Raw genomic sequence first — 20,276 nt, 5'->3', positions numbered from 1 at the left:
GCTTAAGCGGATGAACTAATAGCTGCTGGATATGAACAGCTATCACAGATTCAGCGTTATCGATCCTGATACAGGATGCCATAGGCAAAATGGCGAAATAAATATCAACGCGACACTCGCCACCACCCACTTACCTCAAGTTCCTATTTCGTGTGCCAACGATTGCATAAAATGACGCAGATATTTTCGGCAATGCTCAGTGTAATCGGCCTTCTAATGTATTCTGTATTTGTATGATATACTTGCATGGTATGAAATGAAGAATTAACATTTTGTAATTTACAAAATTGTCCAATCTTCCTGAGTTTCGTTTTTCATAATGCACTTCTTTTAATTTAATTTAAAATAACACCCCGAATAATGATTATTACTTATAAATATTACGTTGATTCTTGTTGTTTGACTTTTCCAATAATCACTTCTTTTAAATTGATTAAAGACCGATTTTTCATATCCAGAATCTGAAAAGATATCCAACCTTGGAAACCAATTCGAAACAGGATTTGGACGGAATTCGAAACAGGACTCAAAACGGAACTTAAAATTATGGCTAAATTTTATTTCAAAAATTCAACTTTGTAACTGGCAGTTACTAAAAATAAAATGATATTTGTTTGTTTTGGGTAACAAATTATAAAATAGATTATTCAATATTTGTATCTTCGTAACTTACACTTTGTGATGGCTCTGTGGTTGAATAAGGCACCATTTAACAAGACAAAACAAACATTTATTTAAAAAAAAAATCCGAAACCTTTCAGATTTTAAATTACGTCCGAAGGGGCCTTTTTTTTTTTTAAGTTTTGTGTGTTACATTTATTTATTAAATATCATGTTCTTTGCACTTAAACCATAAAATTCAGTTCAATAGCAATGTCGCAATATAATTTTAAAATGAGCATACTATCTTTAGAATTTCCGATACATAGTTCCGCGGCGCTGAAGATAAAAAGGTTTTTTCTCCCCCCCCCCCGTAAATTGTTGCCATTGTTCGCTTTGAAATCCTTGAGTTTGTTAATCAAAAATTCGTAAAAGTTTTACAAACTAGGAAATCGATCATAAAACAAATTCCAAATTTCAAATTTGGTCTTCCACATGCCCATATTCGTAGGAGGATTACGTCATTCAAAATTCGATGCCTCTAGGATTTGGCGATGTGAGAAATATACACACATTTATGCAGATTTTTCATTATTTAATTTCTTCAAATATAATGCAGGACTCTAACATTTGGTGGCAACAGTTTGAAAAGTGAAACGGACATTTATAGTGATTCAACGCAAAATCGCAAAACGAAAACAATAGTCCTTCAGGGACAAAGCCTCTTTGGACTAAAAATAACATTTAAAGAATGATATTAAACTCAGAGCCGTTCGTCGCTCCTACAGCATAGCAAAGATCGAGAACCTTTGTCCTCCGAGGCTAATATGCAACTCCTAAAATACAGTAACCCTCTCTGAAGAAGAGGCTACACGCGCGCCAAGCGCGCTTGTTGATCGTCAAACAGTCACCAGATACTACACATTTTTATACGTTGTTAATTAATTTCAAATTATTAACAATATCATATTATGTAATCACCTAACTTAAATAATATTATAATATTCTTTCAATTTTCGCCAATGTTAAAACAGAAGTATTTATCTTTCTTACAAATTTTAATGTTTTCAGGATTTTATACTAGAACATTACAGTGAAGACAGCAGCAAATATGAAAATGCAATCAAAGAGTTCATGGAGATTCGACAGGTAAGTTTACAGCTGACGACCTATGTTATTCCTTTATATTTTTTAATTAAAATGTAATTAAGTACTTATTTGCATATTGCCTTTTGAAGGCAATTTCGGAAAAATATGCTTTCTAAAGTCGTACATGTAATGGGGCCCACCTCAACATCCCGACACCTGTAAGCCCGACATCCAAAATCCTGACGGCCGAAAATCCGCATGTGAAAATCCAGACGTTATTGTTGCGACAGGTTCGTGAATTTGGAGTGATTGGGATGACAACACTTGATGAGGAGTCAAAACACAATTTATTTGCCAGTATTACACAGGACAGTTCCGTTACGCGTTACAGTCGTCGAAAAACTACGACGAACACCCTGAAACAAACAACAGCACAGCCTTTAGGCTAATCAGGCTATAATGGCGAAGACAGCTTCACGGCAAAGCACTAAATTACAGCTTCTGACTTGGTCGATCGCTCTCAAGCTAACCTGTGTACTCTACTATTCTGCTGCTGAAATCAAGGTACTCTACTACACTAAATATAGGTATATATACACTAATATAGGTGCAGGCATAGGTATATACACTGGGGGGGGGAGAGATTCATTCACTCGTACATCACAAAGGTGTTCATATTCTGACCCTGATGAAAAGACTTCTTTATGTCTTTGCCGCTTGGAATAACCTTCGAGACTGCAAACGGAATCATTAACAAAGGCAGCTCATTTCAGAAGGATTTCATCTATGGACTGAAAGAGGGACCATTGCATTCTGAAATCATTCATCCTAGACAAAGAACCTCTATACGACCTTATCATAAGTAGAATCTTAAGCAGATTTACCATATTTTCATATTTGGTGATTTAAACCAAAATTTATATGTGTTAGCCTACGTTCTGTGAAGTATGAGGAAAAAAGTAAATAAGTAACTAGATTATCAAAATCTTAAACAATTTTATGATATTTTAAGATCTTGTTTATCTTTTTTCTTATTTAGGCTGTCCGGACTCCTACCAGGGACTACAATGGCGTAAAGCTCCTGTTTGGCTACTATAATTTGCTGTATTATATCGACAGGAGGTTCTTTCCACCACACCGGAATATGGGAATATTTTTCGAATGGTAACATTCATGGCATATAAAAATTTCACTTTTTTATGTTTTAAAGTTTCCAAATGTATAAATTAAACACTTCGATGCAAAAAAAAGGGTATTGAAGCCTTTTTATCTCAAGGACAGGACAAAGTGTCTCATTGGCAAAAACCGGTCATTGTATCTCAGGGCAAGGGAAAAAAAATACAATATTTGCTCACTTATCTGCCCTTTTGTTATTAATTTTGCCCTTTAATCAGACGGTCATCTTTTATTTGGCAGTTTTGCTAACCCTAAACACATTGCTCACACTTTGTTCACTCTACCTAAACAATTCATCATCAACATAATTAGTTTAGGTCATTTAAAGTTATTAACTTATAAGGTTCCACATAATGTAATGATAGATACTGATATAACTATGGATTTACGTTGTCAATCGCTCTCAAGCTAACCTGTGTACTCTACTATTCTGCTGCTGAAATCAAGGTACTCTACTACACTAAATATAGGTATATATACACTAATATAGGTGCAGGCATAGGTATATACACTGGAGGGGGAGAGATTCATTCACTCGTACATCACAAAGGTGTTCATATTCTGACCCTGATGAAAAGACTTCTTTATGTCTTTGCCGCTTGGAATAACCTTCGAGACTGCAAACGGAATCATTAACAAAGGCAGCTCATTTCAAAAGGATTTCATCTATGGACTGAAAGAGGGACCATTGCATTCTGAAATCATTCATCCTAGACAAAGAACCTCTATACGACCTTATCATAAGTAGAATCTTAAGCAGATTTACCATATTTTCATATTTGGTGATTTAAACCAAAATTTATATGTGTTAGCCTACGTTCTGTGAAATATGGGGAAAAAAAGTAAATAAGTAACTAAATTATCAAAATCTTAAACAATTTAATGATATTTTAAGATCTTGTTTATCTTTTTTCTTATTTAGGCTGTCCGGACTCCTACCAGGGACTACAATGGCGTAAAGCTTCTGTTTGGCTACTATAATTTGCTGCATTATATCGAAATATAATTAACTTATAAGGTATTTTATCTCTCCTTCCACAATGCCTTCGTGGTGTAACGGTTACACACTCGGCACGTATTCGAAAGGTCCAGGTTCGAGTTCCGGCGAGGGCATTGCTCATTTTTCATGTACTCCTGCTTCAAAAACTTAATGACTGTACAAACTGATTCTGTAATAGCATAATTAGTTTACTCATGCAGTATTGCAATATTCTTATTACTTCTTTCATATAGTAATGCAGTATCAATATATACATTTCAGCGTAAATACAACAGAGCTACCTAGCATAAATGCATAACAGAAACATTATGCACACACAATACATACAAAAGAACAGACACACAATATACGTAATACAACAGACCTACGTGATGTGAATTACAGTATTTATACAAATACATATTAGAAACATATTATGTTTTCATGTTACCACGTTACGTTATTGTGGCACGCAAAAGGTAAGGATGGAATAATTTTCATATGTGATATAGCGCAGCATTGTCTCAAATTGGTACAAAGCATTGTTCAGGCTAAATTTCTCACACACAAAATCTAACATAAACTTCACTTGAACTTTGAATACTAAAGTAGTTCAATCACGACAGTTAAACTTCAGGTAAAATAACTATACTTGAAATAACAATAAATTTAAATGGTAAAGATGAAGTGCACTGATTAAAAATAAAAAATAGAAAAAGGAAGGAATCCAATATATGAAAAGGATCTCTGTTCAAATTTGGGTTCTAAACATAAAAGGATAGGCCCGATGGCGCAGTGGCTAGCGCATCGCGCAGCAGCACGACAGGTCCGGGGTTCGATTCCCGAGCTGGGCAAGGTCGACTCAGCCTTTCATCCCTTGATTTCCATCACTTGAGTCGATAAAATGAGTACCAAGTTCGCTTGGTTACTAAACACAGGGGGTCCTGCGACAAGCTGACTACTTCCTCAGGGCATATGCTTACGCAACATGGGGGCCCATGGTCAAGAAAGCAAATTTTGGCCACTGCAGGCCTTGGCCCATTAGGGCTATTACACCACTGAGTTGAGTTTACATAAAAGGATAGGAGACAGAAACGTCAATGAAATTGACGTCAAGTTAACAAAGGTCTGAGTAGAGGATATGACCATCTCCTAAACATCATCAGTTTAAAGCAGTTAAAACAATTTTTTCACTTAAAGTTTATGCGCCAAAATGAGCAATTCGGCAAACTGGCAAGAAGACCAAGTTTTCAATTAACGAAACTGAAAGTCAACTTTTGATGCCACTGTGCTTAACAACACTGAAGTTGGTGCACCAAATGATTTAATTCACAATTCTACTCAGATTTTCAAAGGTAAACAACTGTCGGCCTCGTTAGACAAGCGCCGCTTAAACTTTTCAATTGTTGATAATTCTGAAACTATTACATCAGATTAACTAAAGACACAAAGAGCTTGACTGGGACATAAGAACAACCTAATTTCAACTACTTTTAATGCAAAAAATGCACCATTTACCAGCATACAAGTATAAAAATACTGAGTTCATCGAGCCGGCTAACAGAGTGGGAAAGAGTGAGTATATATATATATATAATCCCATCCTGTTAGCACTATATTTCCATCCCCGATTGCAGTGAAAATGGAAGATGCACAACTACATGTTATAGAAATCCCATATACAAAATTTCAACGTTCTACGGCTACTCCTTTTTGAGTTATGCAAGACATATACGTACGTACGTTCAGACGTAACGAAGAAAAAAACTTCTGAATCCATTTTAAGTCCACTTTACTGTCCGTTTTGGAAATGAGAATCCTTTATCCTATTCCTACATACAGATACCACGGAAAGAAAAAAAAAAAACCTTGACATGGATTCAATAGCGGTTAAAACGGATACTTTCGTTAAAATATGACACCCGAAATTTTTCGCGATTACAATACTTTTTTTACTTTGTACAAGGAAGCAAAACGAGTATTTAAATTTGTCCATTGTTTCCTTAAACGTATGAACTTCATTTTCCTGTTTTCAGATTTGGAATTAAGCTTTACGTTAGTTTCTTTTTTCTTTATTATTATTATTATTATTTCTTTTAATTTTACAAATTTTATTTTCATTAATTGTTATTTATTTCATTCGCGATTTGTCCATTTATAACATTTTCCCGTAACATGTTACTTTTTAAAATTTGAAACATAATTTTTTGTATTTATTACATTTTGTCTAATTTGTATAGGTTTGATTCATTGACTGGAGTGCCAAGCACACAGAAAACAATAGCTTTCGAAAAAGCAAGCGTTCTCTTTAATATAGCTGCTCTCTACACACAAATAGCTGCCAAGCAAGTATGTTTCCGAAATTCGCTATCATACAATAAATGTTAAGAATCTTATATTAAAATTTTTACTTTATCTAGAAATGCTGATACTCTGAAATTTACAGTTGGAAAACTTGTTTTAATCAATCAAAATGCTTAGTGCTTTTTAAATTTGCTTCTTATTTTGAATTCTCTTTCGATGATATAGCTGGCGAGATGTTTATATAATACAACAAAATGCATGTCGAATCTAATAATATGCGTTTCTGCAACCTAAATATCTGAGATATGAGTTAAATGTACTGAAAATACATTAAAAAATTTAATCTTTTTTTTCCTAATTGTTTTAGTTTTTCTTAACATCATAATTACTTTTTTTTTTTTTTTTTTTTTTTTTTTTAAGAAATGAAAATTTTTTGTACGAAAAATATTTCTGCAATTGATTACAATTACACATAACTAACTCATAGTGCATTTCGTAAACATCGATGACGCATATCGAAATCATAATCACTGTATGTGTGAGCATTTTGTCAGGAAAAAAACTCGAGCGAATGCAAAGCAAAATTAATTTCTCTTCGAGACTTGCATACGGAAGAAATCAGCGTATTTATAAATTTTCAAGTATATAAAATTCCTAGAAATATATAAATTAGTAATCGAAATATATAAATCAGAGTAATTAATTACATTCTTCTAACTAAATAAATTTAAAAAGGATCTTTTGGAAAGAGTGTTGAATTTTTGTTTTTGAGTTTAACAATTAAAGTCTATTTTTGTAAGGTTAAATCTAGCTTACTACTTGTAGCTTACCTACAATTATGTCATTAATATATTGGGTTGCCCGAATGAAAGTTCGTACCGATTTTTGGTAAGTGACGTAAGAGTAGGTTTGAATAGATCTGAATAGAGTAGGTCTGAATAGGTCTGAATTGAAAACAAACGACATGCATACATATCGTAAAAAACGGTACTTAGGAACATTTTGAAAAACATTTAGTTACGATACGTTAATTTTTGTTAGTTTTCTACGCCTTTGAATACGGAAGAAAGCAAAGTACATTTTAGACATTTAATGTTTTTCTTTTGCCAAAGAGGCAAAAGTGACACACAAGCTAGCTGAACGAACTGTGCAGAAGTGGTTTGCTAGGTTTAAAGTTGGTGATATAAACTTTAAAGATCAAGAACGTCGGGGTAGGCCTTCACCGCAGATGAAGGTCAGACTAAAGCTTCATGTCAAAACCTACCATCCACGAGCATTTTGTGGAGCTTAGCAACATAAACCGTTTTGATGCATGGGTTCGCCACGATTTAACGGAGAATAATCTGATGGATCGCATGCTGTATAAAAGAAACAGGGAGACACCATTTTTGAAGCAGTGAACAGGGTTGAAAAATAAATATTTTTTAATAATGTTGAGCGAAAGATTTTGGAGAAAGCGGAATGAACCACCTTTAACCACCCCAAAATCTGGTCTTCGTTTAAAAGAAGGCCTTGCTTTGTATCTGGTGGCATTAGAAAGGGATCCTGTATTATGAGCTTTTACCAAACAATGAGACAGATGAGAGGTGACGGAGGACGGGGACGCCTGATGTTTAACAGAGGTAAACAGGCATATGTCCCGCGCCCTCTCCTATCTAGTGACAGCAACTCCCAGGAGCCTCATGAGGCAACCTCGGGAGTTTATTGAAGAATTTTACGTAATTGTACATGGCCATACAGAGGCGTCTTAAGAATACATTAGTTTTGATAGATAGGCGAATGATTTGTTACGTCTTGGTTTGTCAGCTACTAATTACAGCATATACAAACACATACACTTACACTTTCACATATAAAGACTCATACAAAACACTTGTAAAACACATATATAACACATATAAAACATGTAAGCACATTATAGAATAATAGAAATTAGATACTAGTTTGCACACAATTGTACATGTAAAACATATAATGAAACATAATTAAGCTAATACGTATTATACCCTTACACTAAAGACACATATAAATCACATAAAATATATAAATAATAAACATACATAAAGCATGCAGACACACTGTAGAATATTAATTTTTTTTTATTAGATTGTAGTAATTACAGATGAAACTTTACGCTGTAGAATACATTATATCAGGTATACAATACTTATATAATTTGAATAGATATGGAGCGCATTTTATATAGACAATGCTTACAGAATTGATACACAATGTAAAAACAGATACACTATGCTTGTAAAGTATTAGATATTAGGAATTATACTGCGCACAATTGTACAAACGAAATAAGACACTATACTACTATATACAACACAGTTATGTTGTACAATTATGCAAACACAATTATACTAACGTATTAAAAGACAGAATAAAACACTATACTACCATATACATAATAAATTCGAGACGTATTGTTCCTATTCAGACAAATTAAAGACAGCAATTGAATAAAAACGTCCAGAAATAGCGAATCGAAAGGGCGTCATGTTTCATCAGGTCTATTCCCGGCCTCATGTATCTTTGATAATATGAACGAATCTACCATATTCACGAGATCTCGCGTCCTCTGATTTTCGTCTTATTTCGATCATTACAAAATTCCTTAATGGGAAAATCTGCAAGTCTTTGGTCGTGATAAGAAATGACGTAGAAAAGTTTTTCGTTAAAAAACCTGAGAGATTCTAGAAGGACGTAATTTTCAAGTTTCATGAAATATGGAGAAAGGTAGTAGAACAGAATGGCATCTGCATAATTTAATGTGTACTAAAGATTATATCTCCAGCGTTTCAACTTTCCTTCAAAATTGGCACGAACTTTCCGGACAACCCAATAGTATGCATACGCTACAATCGCGCTCCATACTTTTAACTCCGTACTTCTAAGTAGAAGGTATTGTTCAGATTAAGAAAGTATTACATTTTATATTATATAACCCTTAATAAGTAGGTGCATGATACAATTATATTTTTAAAACGCTGGTCATTTTTGCTAGGAGCAGCGTCTGGTGCAACTCATTTAACGTTTCGTGGGCAGGAGTGCCATTTTCAATTCCTCTCAAAGTTTCTTCTTTCTTCAATTTGAATCCGTCTTTATTACAGAATTAATAGATAGTTCCTGTGCCTTTATTAAGACCTTACGTATCTTCTTGTACCTTAAAAGTTCTTTATTTTCTATCGTTGCTTTCACCGTCGGTTGGTGTTTTAAAGTTATCCAGTTCTTATTTTGTTATTTTACAATGTCTTTCTCCACTAATTCTTTGATTTCTCCTTCTTCCATATCCAAAAATCCTTTGCTGCCTGTTACTTTTATAATTTGTATGATTTCCTTGGTTTCATTTTCAGTCGATGGAAATCCTTAAAAATTGTTGACAGCCTTTCGCCAGAGCTGATGCATAGCATTTGTTTGTTGATGAAATGATTTGTTCCCATGCAAGTTTAATCGTTTAATCACTGGCAGCTAGTGGTTAACTCCCGCTGGGTTGTTAACCAATTTTGCATGGATATATCTAAACCTGGGTCGGAAGCCAACTCAGCGGTATACCGCTTCTAACCAGCATACCGTCTGGACGACAGGTTATGCTGTTCTAAGTAGTTTTGACTTCTTTAATGAATGAATTTTCAAACCGATTATTAAAGAGGGCTGTTGCAATGCGGCCGACCCTCTCTAATGTACTACATATAATTGAAATTCTTACATTGAACGAATTAGTTGGAAACAATTGAGTTGAGGCGTATGTGCAAAATCGCGTTCCGCAAATCCACGTTCGGCAAGGGTTTTCTATATTTTCATCTGAAGTCGCTATACTAATGAATAAAAACGATAGTAGAGTCCAATTAAACGTTTATTCACTACGAACTTGCTGTTACAACTATTAGGCTTATAGAGCTTTTATTAGGTAGAACTAATACCTAATAAAAGGACTCGTAATTATGCTCGACCTTTAAGTGTAAACACAATCATATAACAAAAATATTTTTATGGAAAGCCAGGACAACTACCAGGAAGTTTAGGAGAGAAACAATTCTCTAGGTGCGTTGCTAAACTATTTTCCATAAATTTATACCTTCGTTCGCTATATAAATGCCATATGATTTACATTTCTCTCGTGGATGACGCAATATATAGAAGTATAGAGCAGATTAAACACAGAAAATTAACGTATTAATTAACATAACCGTATATCTTACTGTTAAAAAATTAACATAAAACTTAAAATACTTATTACATAAAAGTCTACTTAATTGATACGATGTTTAAAACAACTATTTTTTATTTATTTAAGGCCTTTTTTACATTGTTTCATTCATCTGTTCATGCTACTATATGATTTATTTTCACACGAACCAAATCAGGTACTGTAATTTTATCGCACTTTGTGTACAGAACTAGTATACAATTTCTCTGAACACTATATTTAAGTAGTTTAATTAGGAAGTACTCTCAAATGCGGTGTTCGTTTTCATGCAGGAAATTAATTAATGGCCTGGTAAAATTCTACATTTTCACCAGCACAGCTAACATGATAATAAAACGTTTTATTAAAATGTGTTGCGTATTTATATGTTTATCGTATTTTTTATTAATTAATTTATTTTTCACTAGAAGTACCTCACATATTAAAAAATTGTATTTGTAAATTTTAGGATCGGCTGAACAGTTCAGGTGTAGATGCAGCTGTCGACAATTTCTTGAGGGCTGCTGGAATGTTTCGTTACATCCGAGATAATTTTAGCAACGCTCCCAGCATGGATCTGTCGTCAGACACGTTAGATACCCTTATCCAACTTATGCTGGTATATTTTCCTGCATTCATTTGCTGAAGATGAAATGTTTTAATTAAGTACCTAATAATTCAAATGAAAGTTTATTAATTTCTTGGTTTTTGTCCGAATGACTAAAGAAAGTAATGTTATTTTTAGAAGCTATTTTGTACGGTTCCATATTACTTAAATGGTAACTCCTAAAACGGTACAGGCAGATAGATGACTTAACGTTCTGTTGTAAATTCTAAGTAGAATTACTGCAAATTCTGATGAAAGCTTAAAATAAACATTTTTTAATTAATATTATCAGGTTCAGTGTTTCTCCTTACTTGCTTGGGGAACATTCAAGAACCTGACTCGGAACAGGGAGCTTACTAAAGCTATGTTCAATAAATGTGGGAAGTAGACAAGATACACAGGAAGGGTATACGAAACCCTTTATTTTTCACTCTTTACAATAATTTCCGGACTTCGGAATACAGAGACCAACCACTTGTGGTCTGAACGTAAGAATATAAAAATATTAACTAAATTCTAACTTAACTTTGGAATAATAAACAAGGGCCTACGTGGAAGATTGGCCGTAATTTAACAGGAAGCCGTATGTAGTACAGAGAACTGTTAACACTACAATACTTTTAAAATTATAAAGAGGATTAAACCTCTGGCCTGGAAGGCAACCAGCTACCGAGTAAAAACTGCTAAGGCAAGCGGCCTGCTTCTACTAACTCCTTCCTCTCTCTTGCTTGGCAAAAAGCCACAACTTAAGTACTTGGCGTTCGCCAGACAAATTTGCATAAAAAAAAATTAAAGCTTTTAATTCTGGCCAGAAGTAGAAAATAAGAAGTGATAGTAAAGATTTAAAATAAAATAAACGTTAGTAAAACTTAAGATCCTTACAATATGTCACCCTGACGTTTACACAAAATTGACAACACTAACAGAAAATCAAATCTGAAATGGGAATTCAGAACAAAAGTTCAGATAGTTCAAATGTTCAGTTTGCATCCTAATTGGAGCTGACGAAAGTAGAAATGAAAGTAATGGCAAAATAATAAGATAACTGGGTTAGTTAATATAACTGTACTATTTCTGCGAATATGTTTAATTATACAATAGTATTAATTAATGTTTATGTACATTGCACAAGGATCAGAAATTACACATGCAAACGTCTGCCCTAATATTTATTGAAATTTCAAGTACTGCGTAAATTACTTGAATCATTTTGGTACTTTTTGTTGTCGCATTTATAAACTAATATAAACATTTAAGAGACCAACTGTAATTTCATTATCAACTTCAATTTCGTTTATTGTAAATTTTGAATTTGTTTTTGACACCAAAATGTTCTGATATTTATCAAGTTACTGCATTGTCAAATGAAAACTAGCACAAAGCCCTCAATCTATGCAGCTGTTTATCAGAGCAAGAAACATGAAGAATGGGCAATGCCGTCGCCGGGATTTAACTTCGCATTTCCCGATTGCTAGTCGCATGTGCTTTCAGTTACACCACGAAAAAAAAATCTTACAACCCAACTCCAGAAACTCTAATGCACTCGACTATTTTGCTCTCTGCTTAATTAAGTACTTAAAGTATATTTCATAATAATTAGATTCAAATAGTGTATAGGAATTCTTAATGCTATTAAAATGTTTAATACTAATGCAAGATTCCATTTGTTACTTCAAAAGGTTTCACCAAACATGTTTTTTTTTTTTTTTTTTTTTTTTTTTTTTTTTTTTTTTTTTTTTTACATATAATATCTTGAACTTAATTATTGTTACTTTAATTTCATATTACCAGAATTTATTTATTTATTTATTTACTTGATTGCTCTCTACGTGTTTTTACTATAGTATAGTTATAGGTAGGTATCTCTAATTATAGATCTTATTTTACAAAAGTGCAGAAACCATTTACTTTCATTTTATTGAAGTTTTCATTCGTGAGGAAATTCCTTCTCATTAAAATAATCTGTTCTTTTTAAAAGAAGTGATTTTTCATTTAGGCTCAGGCAAGAGAATGTCTTTTTGAAAAACTAGTGCCTGGTGTTGAAAAGCTAGGCCTCCAGACATGTTTGGAAGTTGCTCAAGAAGCACAAGAGGTAAACTATTTTGAGAACATAATTTCAACAAAATAATAGATTTATGCGTTAATTTCTGTTTAGGGTAGTTTAATTCAAACGTAAAACTAATATTTCAATCCTAATTGCAGTGAAGCAACTAAATTTAAATGGATATGGAAATACTGTAGAATTACTTTTTAAACTATCACATAAATTATTTAATTATTTGAAAATTCCTAATTGCAGCAATGACTTCATTAATCGTGTTATAAAATCATATACGGGTGGCATTAAATATCCTTTTGTAGTTAATGAAATATGAAAATGAAATTTAGAATGAAATATTGGAAATGAAGAAACAAGATACATTATAGCTACACAAAACTATAGATGCCCTTTCAAATTTTAAACATTACAAAATAGCAGAGCTCAAATTTATTACTAAATAATTAGAAGTAATCAAAATATTTAATGCAAATATATTGTTTTATAGCGATTAACGTGTACTGAGGGTTATGTATTGAACAAGAGATACACATGCTCATGACATCGCTACTATAAAATATCTCCAAAGCTGCTTAATACGTGAATCCTTTTGTTTGTCTATCTACAGGGTAGGGCCTTGAAAGGAAGTAAAATTATATCGGTGCTGCATTCCGTGGTGCTGTGATATCCTATTTCACCAGTTACTTTTCATAATTGCAATTAAATGTTATTTGGCTAACTTCCATAAAGGTATTGTTGCGTTATTTTCTGACACCAGTTGTTACGTTATTTTCGTCCTTCACGTTCGTACGAGGTTCGTGTGGATTTGGAGTGAATAACGACGACAGCACTTGATGGAGTATCGAAACATACTTTATTTATCAATATTAATCAGGACAGCTCCAAAACACTTTTACAGTCGTCGAAGATCTGCTATAAACACGCTGTAACAATCAGCGACACAGCCTTCACATGATCAGGCAATAACGGTGGAGACAGCTTCACTGCAAAGCACCAGAGTACAGCTCCCGACTCTGCTCGGTCGTTCTCGGAACTCCACGTACTCTCGAGTCTCTCCGCGCTACAACTCGCGATGCACTCGACCACACGCAGAGCACAGCACCTGACTCTTCGGTTCATTTGCTCCCGGAGCTCAACACGCTCTCTCGACGATGCACTAACCACGACACACTACGAGACTTTTTCGGTGCACTCGACGGCCCACTCAGCACTCGCTGCCCGGCTGTCAACTCGATCGACTCCTCACGTACTGACTAACTCGAGACACACTATTTCTCATTCTGACTCTCCGCGTACCAGCAGGGTTTGTATAGTTTTTGGCTTGTGTTCGAGGACATTCTGGGCTAAACCGGTAAGAATTCGTTCCAGAAGGTTCTCCATTCGTCCATTGCATATTGCCAATTTTGTTTCGCCAAATGTCGCCAAATGAGCAATTTCTTACCAAATGTGGCAACTCTGTCTTCCCTTGAAGTTCATGGCAACCCTAAAACTGCTTTGCGGGGAAGCCATCTTACTGCGCCTGTACATTTTGTAACAATATCATCCCGCGACAATGTACATTCTTATACATGCAAGGTCGTAAATTGCCTTTAAATGGAAAATTTCTAATCGCGTCAATTCTTTCATCCTTGGATCTTTCGCTGGAAAGATCTCTGAAAGGCAGACCACACCAATAAGTTGAAGAGTATTTCTGTCAAATCTTTTTATGATGCAATTAACGCTTGTCTGTCAGATGGGTATTTTTATCTAGATCCTTCGTTTCGAATGCTGCAAGTGCTTGTTTGCTACCAGATGTCGCTATTAGTGGAAACAAGTTTTTCGAACTTCATGTGTTCAATAATCGACAGACATTGTTTAACCTATAAGGTATTTCTCCCATCTTCTTAGCGACCCTTCGTGGTGTAGCGGTCTGCACGCTCAGCGCGTAATTGAGAGGTCCGCGGTTCGATTCCCGGTGAGGGCGTTGCATATTTTTCATCTTGTCTGCTTTCAAAAAAATACCTAATGTCTCTACAAACCAAGTAATTTCTCCATCTTACATATTCAGAATGCTGTACGCATGCGAAATATGCAGTTTTGGTTTTAAGCATAATAACACTTTAAAGTTGACATTACGGTAACTATAGTAATAGATGAACCCAAGATCTTCAAGACGCAATAAAGCAAAGGAAGTACGGTTAAAAATGTTATTGTCTTCCCCACCCAAACATCCAAAGTCGTGGATTTCTTCTACAAGCTCAAACTACTAATGTAGAATGCGAGATTTTTTAAAACATTCTAAAGTGTTTAAAGTGTTTTCTAAAGTTTTAAAACATTCTAAAGTGTCTAAGAGAGAAAATTCGTCTCAAGTGGCTTGAGCAGTGATAAGAAGACAATTCAGTGCTCCATTACAATAGCTTATCCGCTCTTGCAGTGTGGCCCACCAGCGACCGAATGATAAAGCCGCTGAACACTGGTAGTATGGTCCGGGCTTCGACTCCCGACGAATGGGCAGGCTGCATGGGCGTTTTCGTCGTTTTCCCCATGTGTAACCTGTACACGAGTCAGTTTCCCTAAGAAAGTCCTCCACGAAGGCATCTTTACCCTTAAGCAGATTGCCCTCGAGTAATTTGCAGTAATTATATAAATAAACCAGATCGCTCAGACAGCATTCAAAATACGTTAGTTATTAGGCTACATTTGTGAAATCATTGAATCTTAGCTTCTTTCTTCTCCAGGTCTGGCCTAGCATACTCTACGTCATTTCTCTTTCCCGAATTGAAATTCAAAGTGAACGATTGGTATTTTGGTACTGTGGAAGAAATTGAGCTAAAATCGCAGATATTGTACTATATACTGGAATCACGAGACTTCTAGGCAGCTTGAACAAGGACAGAAGCGTTGGCAACAATATTTTCAGCCCAAAAAAGGAGCTATTTCGAAGATAAAGCATGGCCAGTTTAATAACAAACGAAATTTAATAATATACGAATAAAAGAAATTTATCTTTTATTATTTAATGCGGTCTGGGAACTTTTTGATTTTTTTTCTTCGCTTTGTTAGGTTTTACTGTATAGCATTTTTGCAAGTTATTAATACAGTATACATTTTAAGCTTTGGTTAAACCTTAATGTATATAATAAATTCAATGGATATCTCCTGTTATGTAACTCATTTTCTTTTTCTCAAGGTCTCATCTGTGTACAATATAGTCCACAAAGTCATGAGCAATAGTTCTGTGAAAGATTACGTACCGTATTCATGGATCAGCCTCCTCTTGGTCAAATCTGAACATTATAAAGCTTTGGCTCATTATTATGCTGCTGTTGGCTTGCTAGAACATAATGGTAGGTGTATTTTTAAAACTTCTATAAATATAGAAAAACTTGCTCTTTCAGAATTAAAATTAAATTATTTGTAATCAAATTGGCGATCAAATGTAAAACGTTCCTCTTATAATTGATTGGCGGTAGCTATCTTAATTTACAGGCAATTTTCAATCTGTGAGCTATTTGACATTTAGCTGAGCACGATATCTTCAGTTCCCCATTCTTTTCATAATCGAACAGTTTATCTTAATATAACATTTAGCTTGCGAATGGGTAATATCAAAGCCAGGACATGGGTAAGGCACCTGGCACTTGCCTCAGGTGAATCACTAGAAAGGGCGCCAAACTGGCCATACGAATTCGAAAATTAATTAAGTTTTTAAATTTGTTAGTTACTCTTAGCGGAAATAAGCTTCCGTAAACTTAAATTAATAAAACAATAGGAAGAATTGCAAGAAAATCTGGATATTAATGCAATGTGCATTTCGATGTTATTTCTTATTTATCAAAAAGAATTTTTTAACATTTTCATTTGAAAGTTATAAATAATTAGCTATAATTTTTTTCTGAATTTATAAAGCTACGATTAAAAAATACCTTAAGAATTATGGTATAAAAATTATGATATTTTGAGTTAATACATTTACGTTTGTTTAATACAAATATAGCTATTTTGATATATATACATGTCGTTGCGGAATGTACATATATATAATATATATATATAATTGTACATTCCGCAACGACAATTAACCAGAAATTAATTAATTTCCTTTCACTAGTCAGTATAATTTCAAAATTTTAACAGACGCATTTACACTCGCAAAAGGGCTCTGCAACCACTTTCCTCCCATATTCCTTCCCATATTTTCAAAGGTTAACCGACTGTAATAATTCAAAGGGTCCCCACTGCTGCTCCACATCTCGGATTGCATACCACACTCCTTCTAAGTAAGAAAATAGACGCGAACATTTCACCGTTCTCCCATTAGAAGTTAATTAATTCATATTCTGGCCTTTTATGTATATTACATACATTTCTTTGTACCTTATTTTATAAATATCTTTCAGTTTTTTAACTTATATTTCATTAATTTTGCAAAGATTGTATTGTTTGTTATGCTTATTATGTTTATAACGATTACTTTCAATTCTATTTCATAAATATGGCAAAGATTAAATTCTGTTTATACTGTTTATAAAAGCAGCTTTGAATCGAAATGCATGAAAGCGAGGGTGTCGGGGGACACTTTTCTCAAGTAAATGATAAAAACTTTTACCACCACTTTATCCAGCAGAGAAATTTATTTACTCCTACTCAGTTTGGCAGTAATATCTCGAGATTTCTAAGAACGTTCAGTAACTTAACGGAACTGCTACATTCAAAATGAATTTTTTATAGTACTTAACTTTAATTCATCTCACTCTGATGTCACTAATTGGATTGAAACTCGACTTACAAGTTTGGCTTTAACTCAAATCGCCAGTTTGGCATTATACTTCTTACTTGAGTAAAAAGACGAAGCACCTTCGCATTTATTAACCACTTGCGCTACGACTAAACTTCACGGTTGCGGTGCGCTACAATATAACAAGCGGTAAAGTGTCTCATTTACGCCGCTCCGCGTCTGCGAGTGCAGTCTAGAGCTGTAACTCGAGAAATAAACAATCTCGTTGTTAGGCGACGTGTGGACCACGTTATTTTCATTTTTTCGATAAATGCCTATCGACGTGGTGTTCACGTCGCTCGCGGTTTGAGACAAAAGCATCTCGACGTGCGTGGCACGTCTTTTTAGCGCAAGTGGTTAATTGTTGTTAATTGAACTTGAGTTGGTTTGTTCCCCTTGAAAACCGATTTCCGATCAATGACAATAATTACTTGGTTTATTAATTTTCATTTTAAAAGTTTCCATTTCTATTTTTCATGATTTGAATTCAGGTTCCTTTAAAAATATTATCTCCAGGATTAAATTTCAATGCTTCTGGGGTACATATATAGGGGCGCGCATTTACCTTTTTGCCTCAGATGAAAAAATATCTTGGCACAGCTCTGCTTAATATCATAAAACTGTTAACAGTTTCAAACAAATGTCTATGGATACATTTTACAGATTGAAATCTCTTTAATGCAAATCTGTTCTAATTTAAAATTATCTTGTAAAATCAAATTCCGAAGTAAAGGACACTTGCAACTTAATGCAGTCGTTTGAAGTTGCGAAAATAGACGGAACTTGTCCGACCGGCGCCGCCAACCTGCACACATTTTACACGTTGGTTCTTTGTTAAGCCACTTGGCGTGCCTGCACCCTTATGAAGTTCATTTCATACCACATAGAAAGCAGCATTCATCAAGGTGGCGGGATGTTCATGTGAAGATCTAAGTAAATAGTCGCCGACTCGAATAAAAGTGCCAGCACCTGTTTGAAAGTTAACAATTGTTTTAAGAAAAAACAAGATGTACCCGCCTTATGAAGTTCAATTTATGCCACGAAGAATACAACTTCCATCAAGGTGTCAGGATGTCTATGTGAAGATCTAAATAAATAGTTGTTGACTTGTTGTGATTTATGAATCTTCGACAAGTTACGACAACAAGGTTAAGACAATGAGTTTAATACGTTTACCTTTAGTTTATCTTTTAAATGTCAGTTTTATCTGTCGATATCAGGAGAGAAGGCGTACTCGGGAAGATTCCTGAATTCTATATAATCCCATCTGTCCCTGTAAAAAATCCATCTGCCATTTAGCAGTCTCATCACCGAGAATGTCGCTAGCTGTGATGCAAGGAGCATCAGAAGAGGTGATCGTGCTATACCTGCGAGAAAGAAGTTCGGTTTAGTTTTGATGGAGGACATCTTGAAAACGGATCCGTAGATCATCCTATTTCCTTACCACAATATTCTCGAGAACTTTCGGCTCTACAGTATTTTAAGTGACTCATACCTCAAAGACCCTATACACATTTAATAAACATTTATCCCTTCTCCGCGATTCGAACCCGAGGCTATGGTATCCGACTGTACTTCCAAATAGGACGGCATTTATAGAACCATGAAGGAAAACACTTTGATTATTTATATTATTTTAATTTATTTCTGTTGTAATTTTTCTTTGCTTTTATTATAAACTTGATAAAAAAAATTTTATTTTTATTTATTTATTTATTTATTTTTTTAAATTTTATCATTTTAAAGAAGTGTCTGTTGTTTCTTTTTCTAAGAGTCATAAATTTTCTATAGAAATCTTTTGTTTATTTTTCTAGGTGAAATCAATAAAGAAACCGAAGCTTACTTAGAATTCGTACACGATATTAATGCTAATAATAGCTCCACATACATTGAGATCAAAGTGCCCAAAAATGCCGAAGAAAGGCGACAACTTGGTAAGATCATTTTACAAATCGTTTAATAAAATTAAATATTCATACGAAAAGGACTTATTAATCTAGCGCAATATTATGAAAAATAAAATATATCTAATAAAAATAGCAATTTGAGTCTTTGGTTCCTTATGAGTTTTTAATGGTAATTTCAGCTAAGACATAATAAATGTTAAATAAAATAAATGCTTCAACTGATATGAAAAATATATAGCTATTAAAGCATTCCAGTAGCAAGTCAAGTTGATATTACAGATTTTTAATGTAGCTAATGCCAATTTAATATGTTAATATAATCATTAAAGTATTTCGATAGTTAGTTTATGTATTTTTACAGCTTTTGAAATAAATACATAAACACTGTATAATAAAAAGAACAAATATTAAAAATGCTAATAATTAGGAAAAGGTTCAGCATAACATGCGTAAATTTGCAGGATTGTAGTTTCAAAAAGCATATGAGCTTTCTTCTTCAGCAACAGGGGGGAAAATGACGAAAAAGAAGCATGTGTTCGTGTGATAACAGCAAACAAAAATTCTAGAAGTTTTCAGATTATGGAAGAGAAAAAAAATCTGATGT

The 20,276-nt window shown here is 34.0% G+C and overlaps 1 protein-coding gene across 3 annotated transcripts in view; it reads left to right on the top strand.

Annotated features, from left to right (window-relative positions):
* The window catches only part of Rhp (GTP-Rho-binding protein rhophilin), a 241,758-nt gene that overhangs the window by 197,466 nt on the left and 24,016 nt on the right, over positions 1–20,276 (top strand). For all 3 annotated transcript variants that reach the window (XM_085825895.1, XM_085825896.1, XM_035353824.2), the window contains exons 5-11: positions 1,672–1,749; positions 2,729–2,853; positions 6,085–6,193; positions 10,813–10,962; positions 12,947–13,042; positions 16,179–16,335; positions 19,580–19,699. In XM_085825895.1, coding sequence (XP_085682021.1) covers positions 1,672–1,749; positions 2,729–2,853; positions 6,085–6,193; positions 10,813–10,962; positions 12,947–13,042; positions 16,179–16,335; positions 19,580–19,699 — 835 coding nt within the window. The remainder of the gene's footprint in view (positions 1–1,671; positions 1,750–2,728; positions 2,854–6,084; positions 6,194–10,812; positions 10,963–12,946; positions 13,043–16,178; positions 16,336–19,579; positions 19,700–20,276) is intronic.

The sequence above is a fragment of the Stegodyphus dumicola genome, chromosome 10, assembly GCF_044657685.1.
Source record: "Stegodyphus dumicola isolate Sdum_Otavi_A_Nest chromosome 10, ASM4465768v1".
Classification (NCBI taxonomy): domain Eukaryota; kingdom Metazoa; phylum Arthropoda; class Arachnida; order Araneae; family Eresidae; genus Stegodyphus; species Stegodyphus dumicola.
The sequence above is the reverse complement of the archived record's forward strand: the minus strand, read 5'-3'. Positions and strand labels throughout refer to the sequence as shown.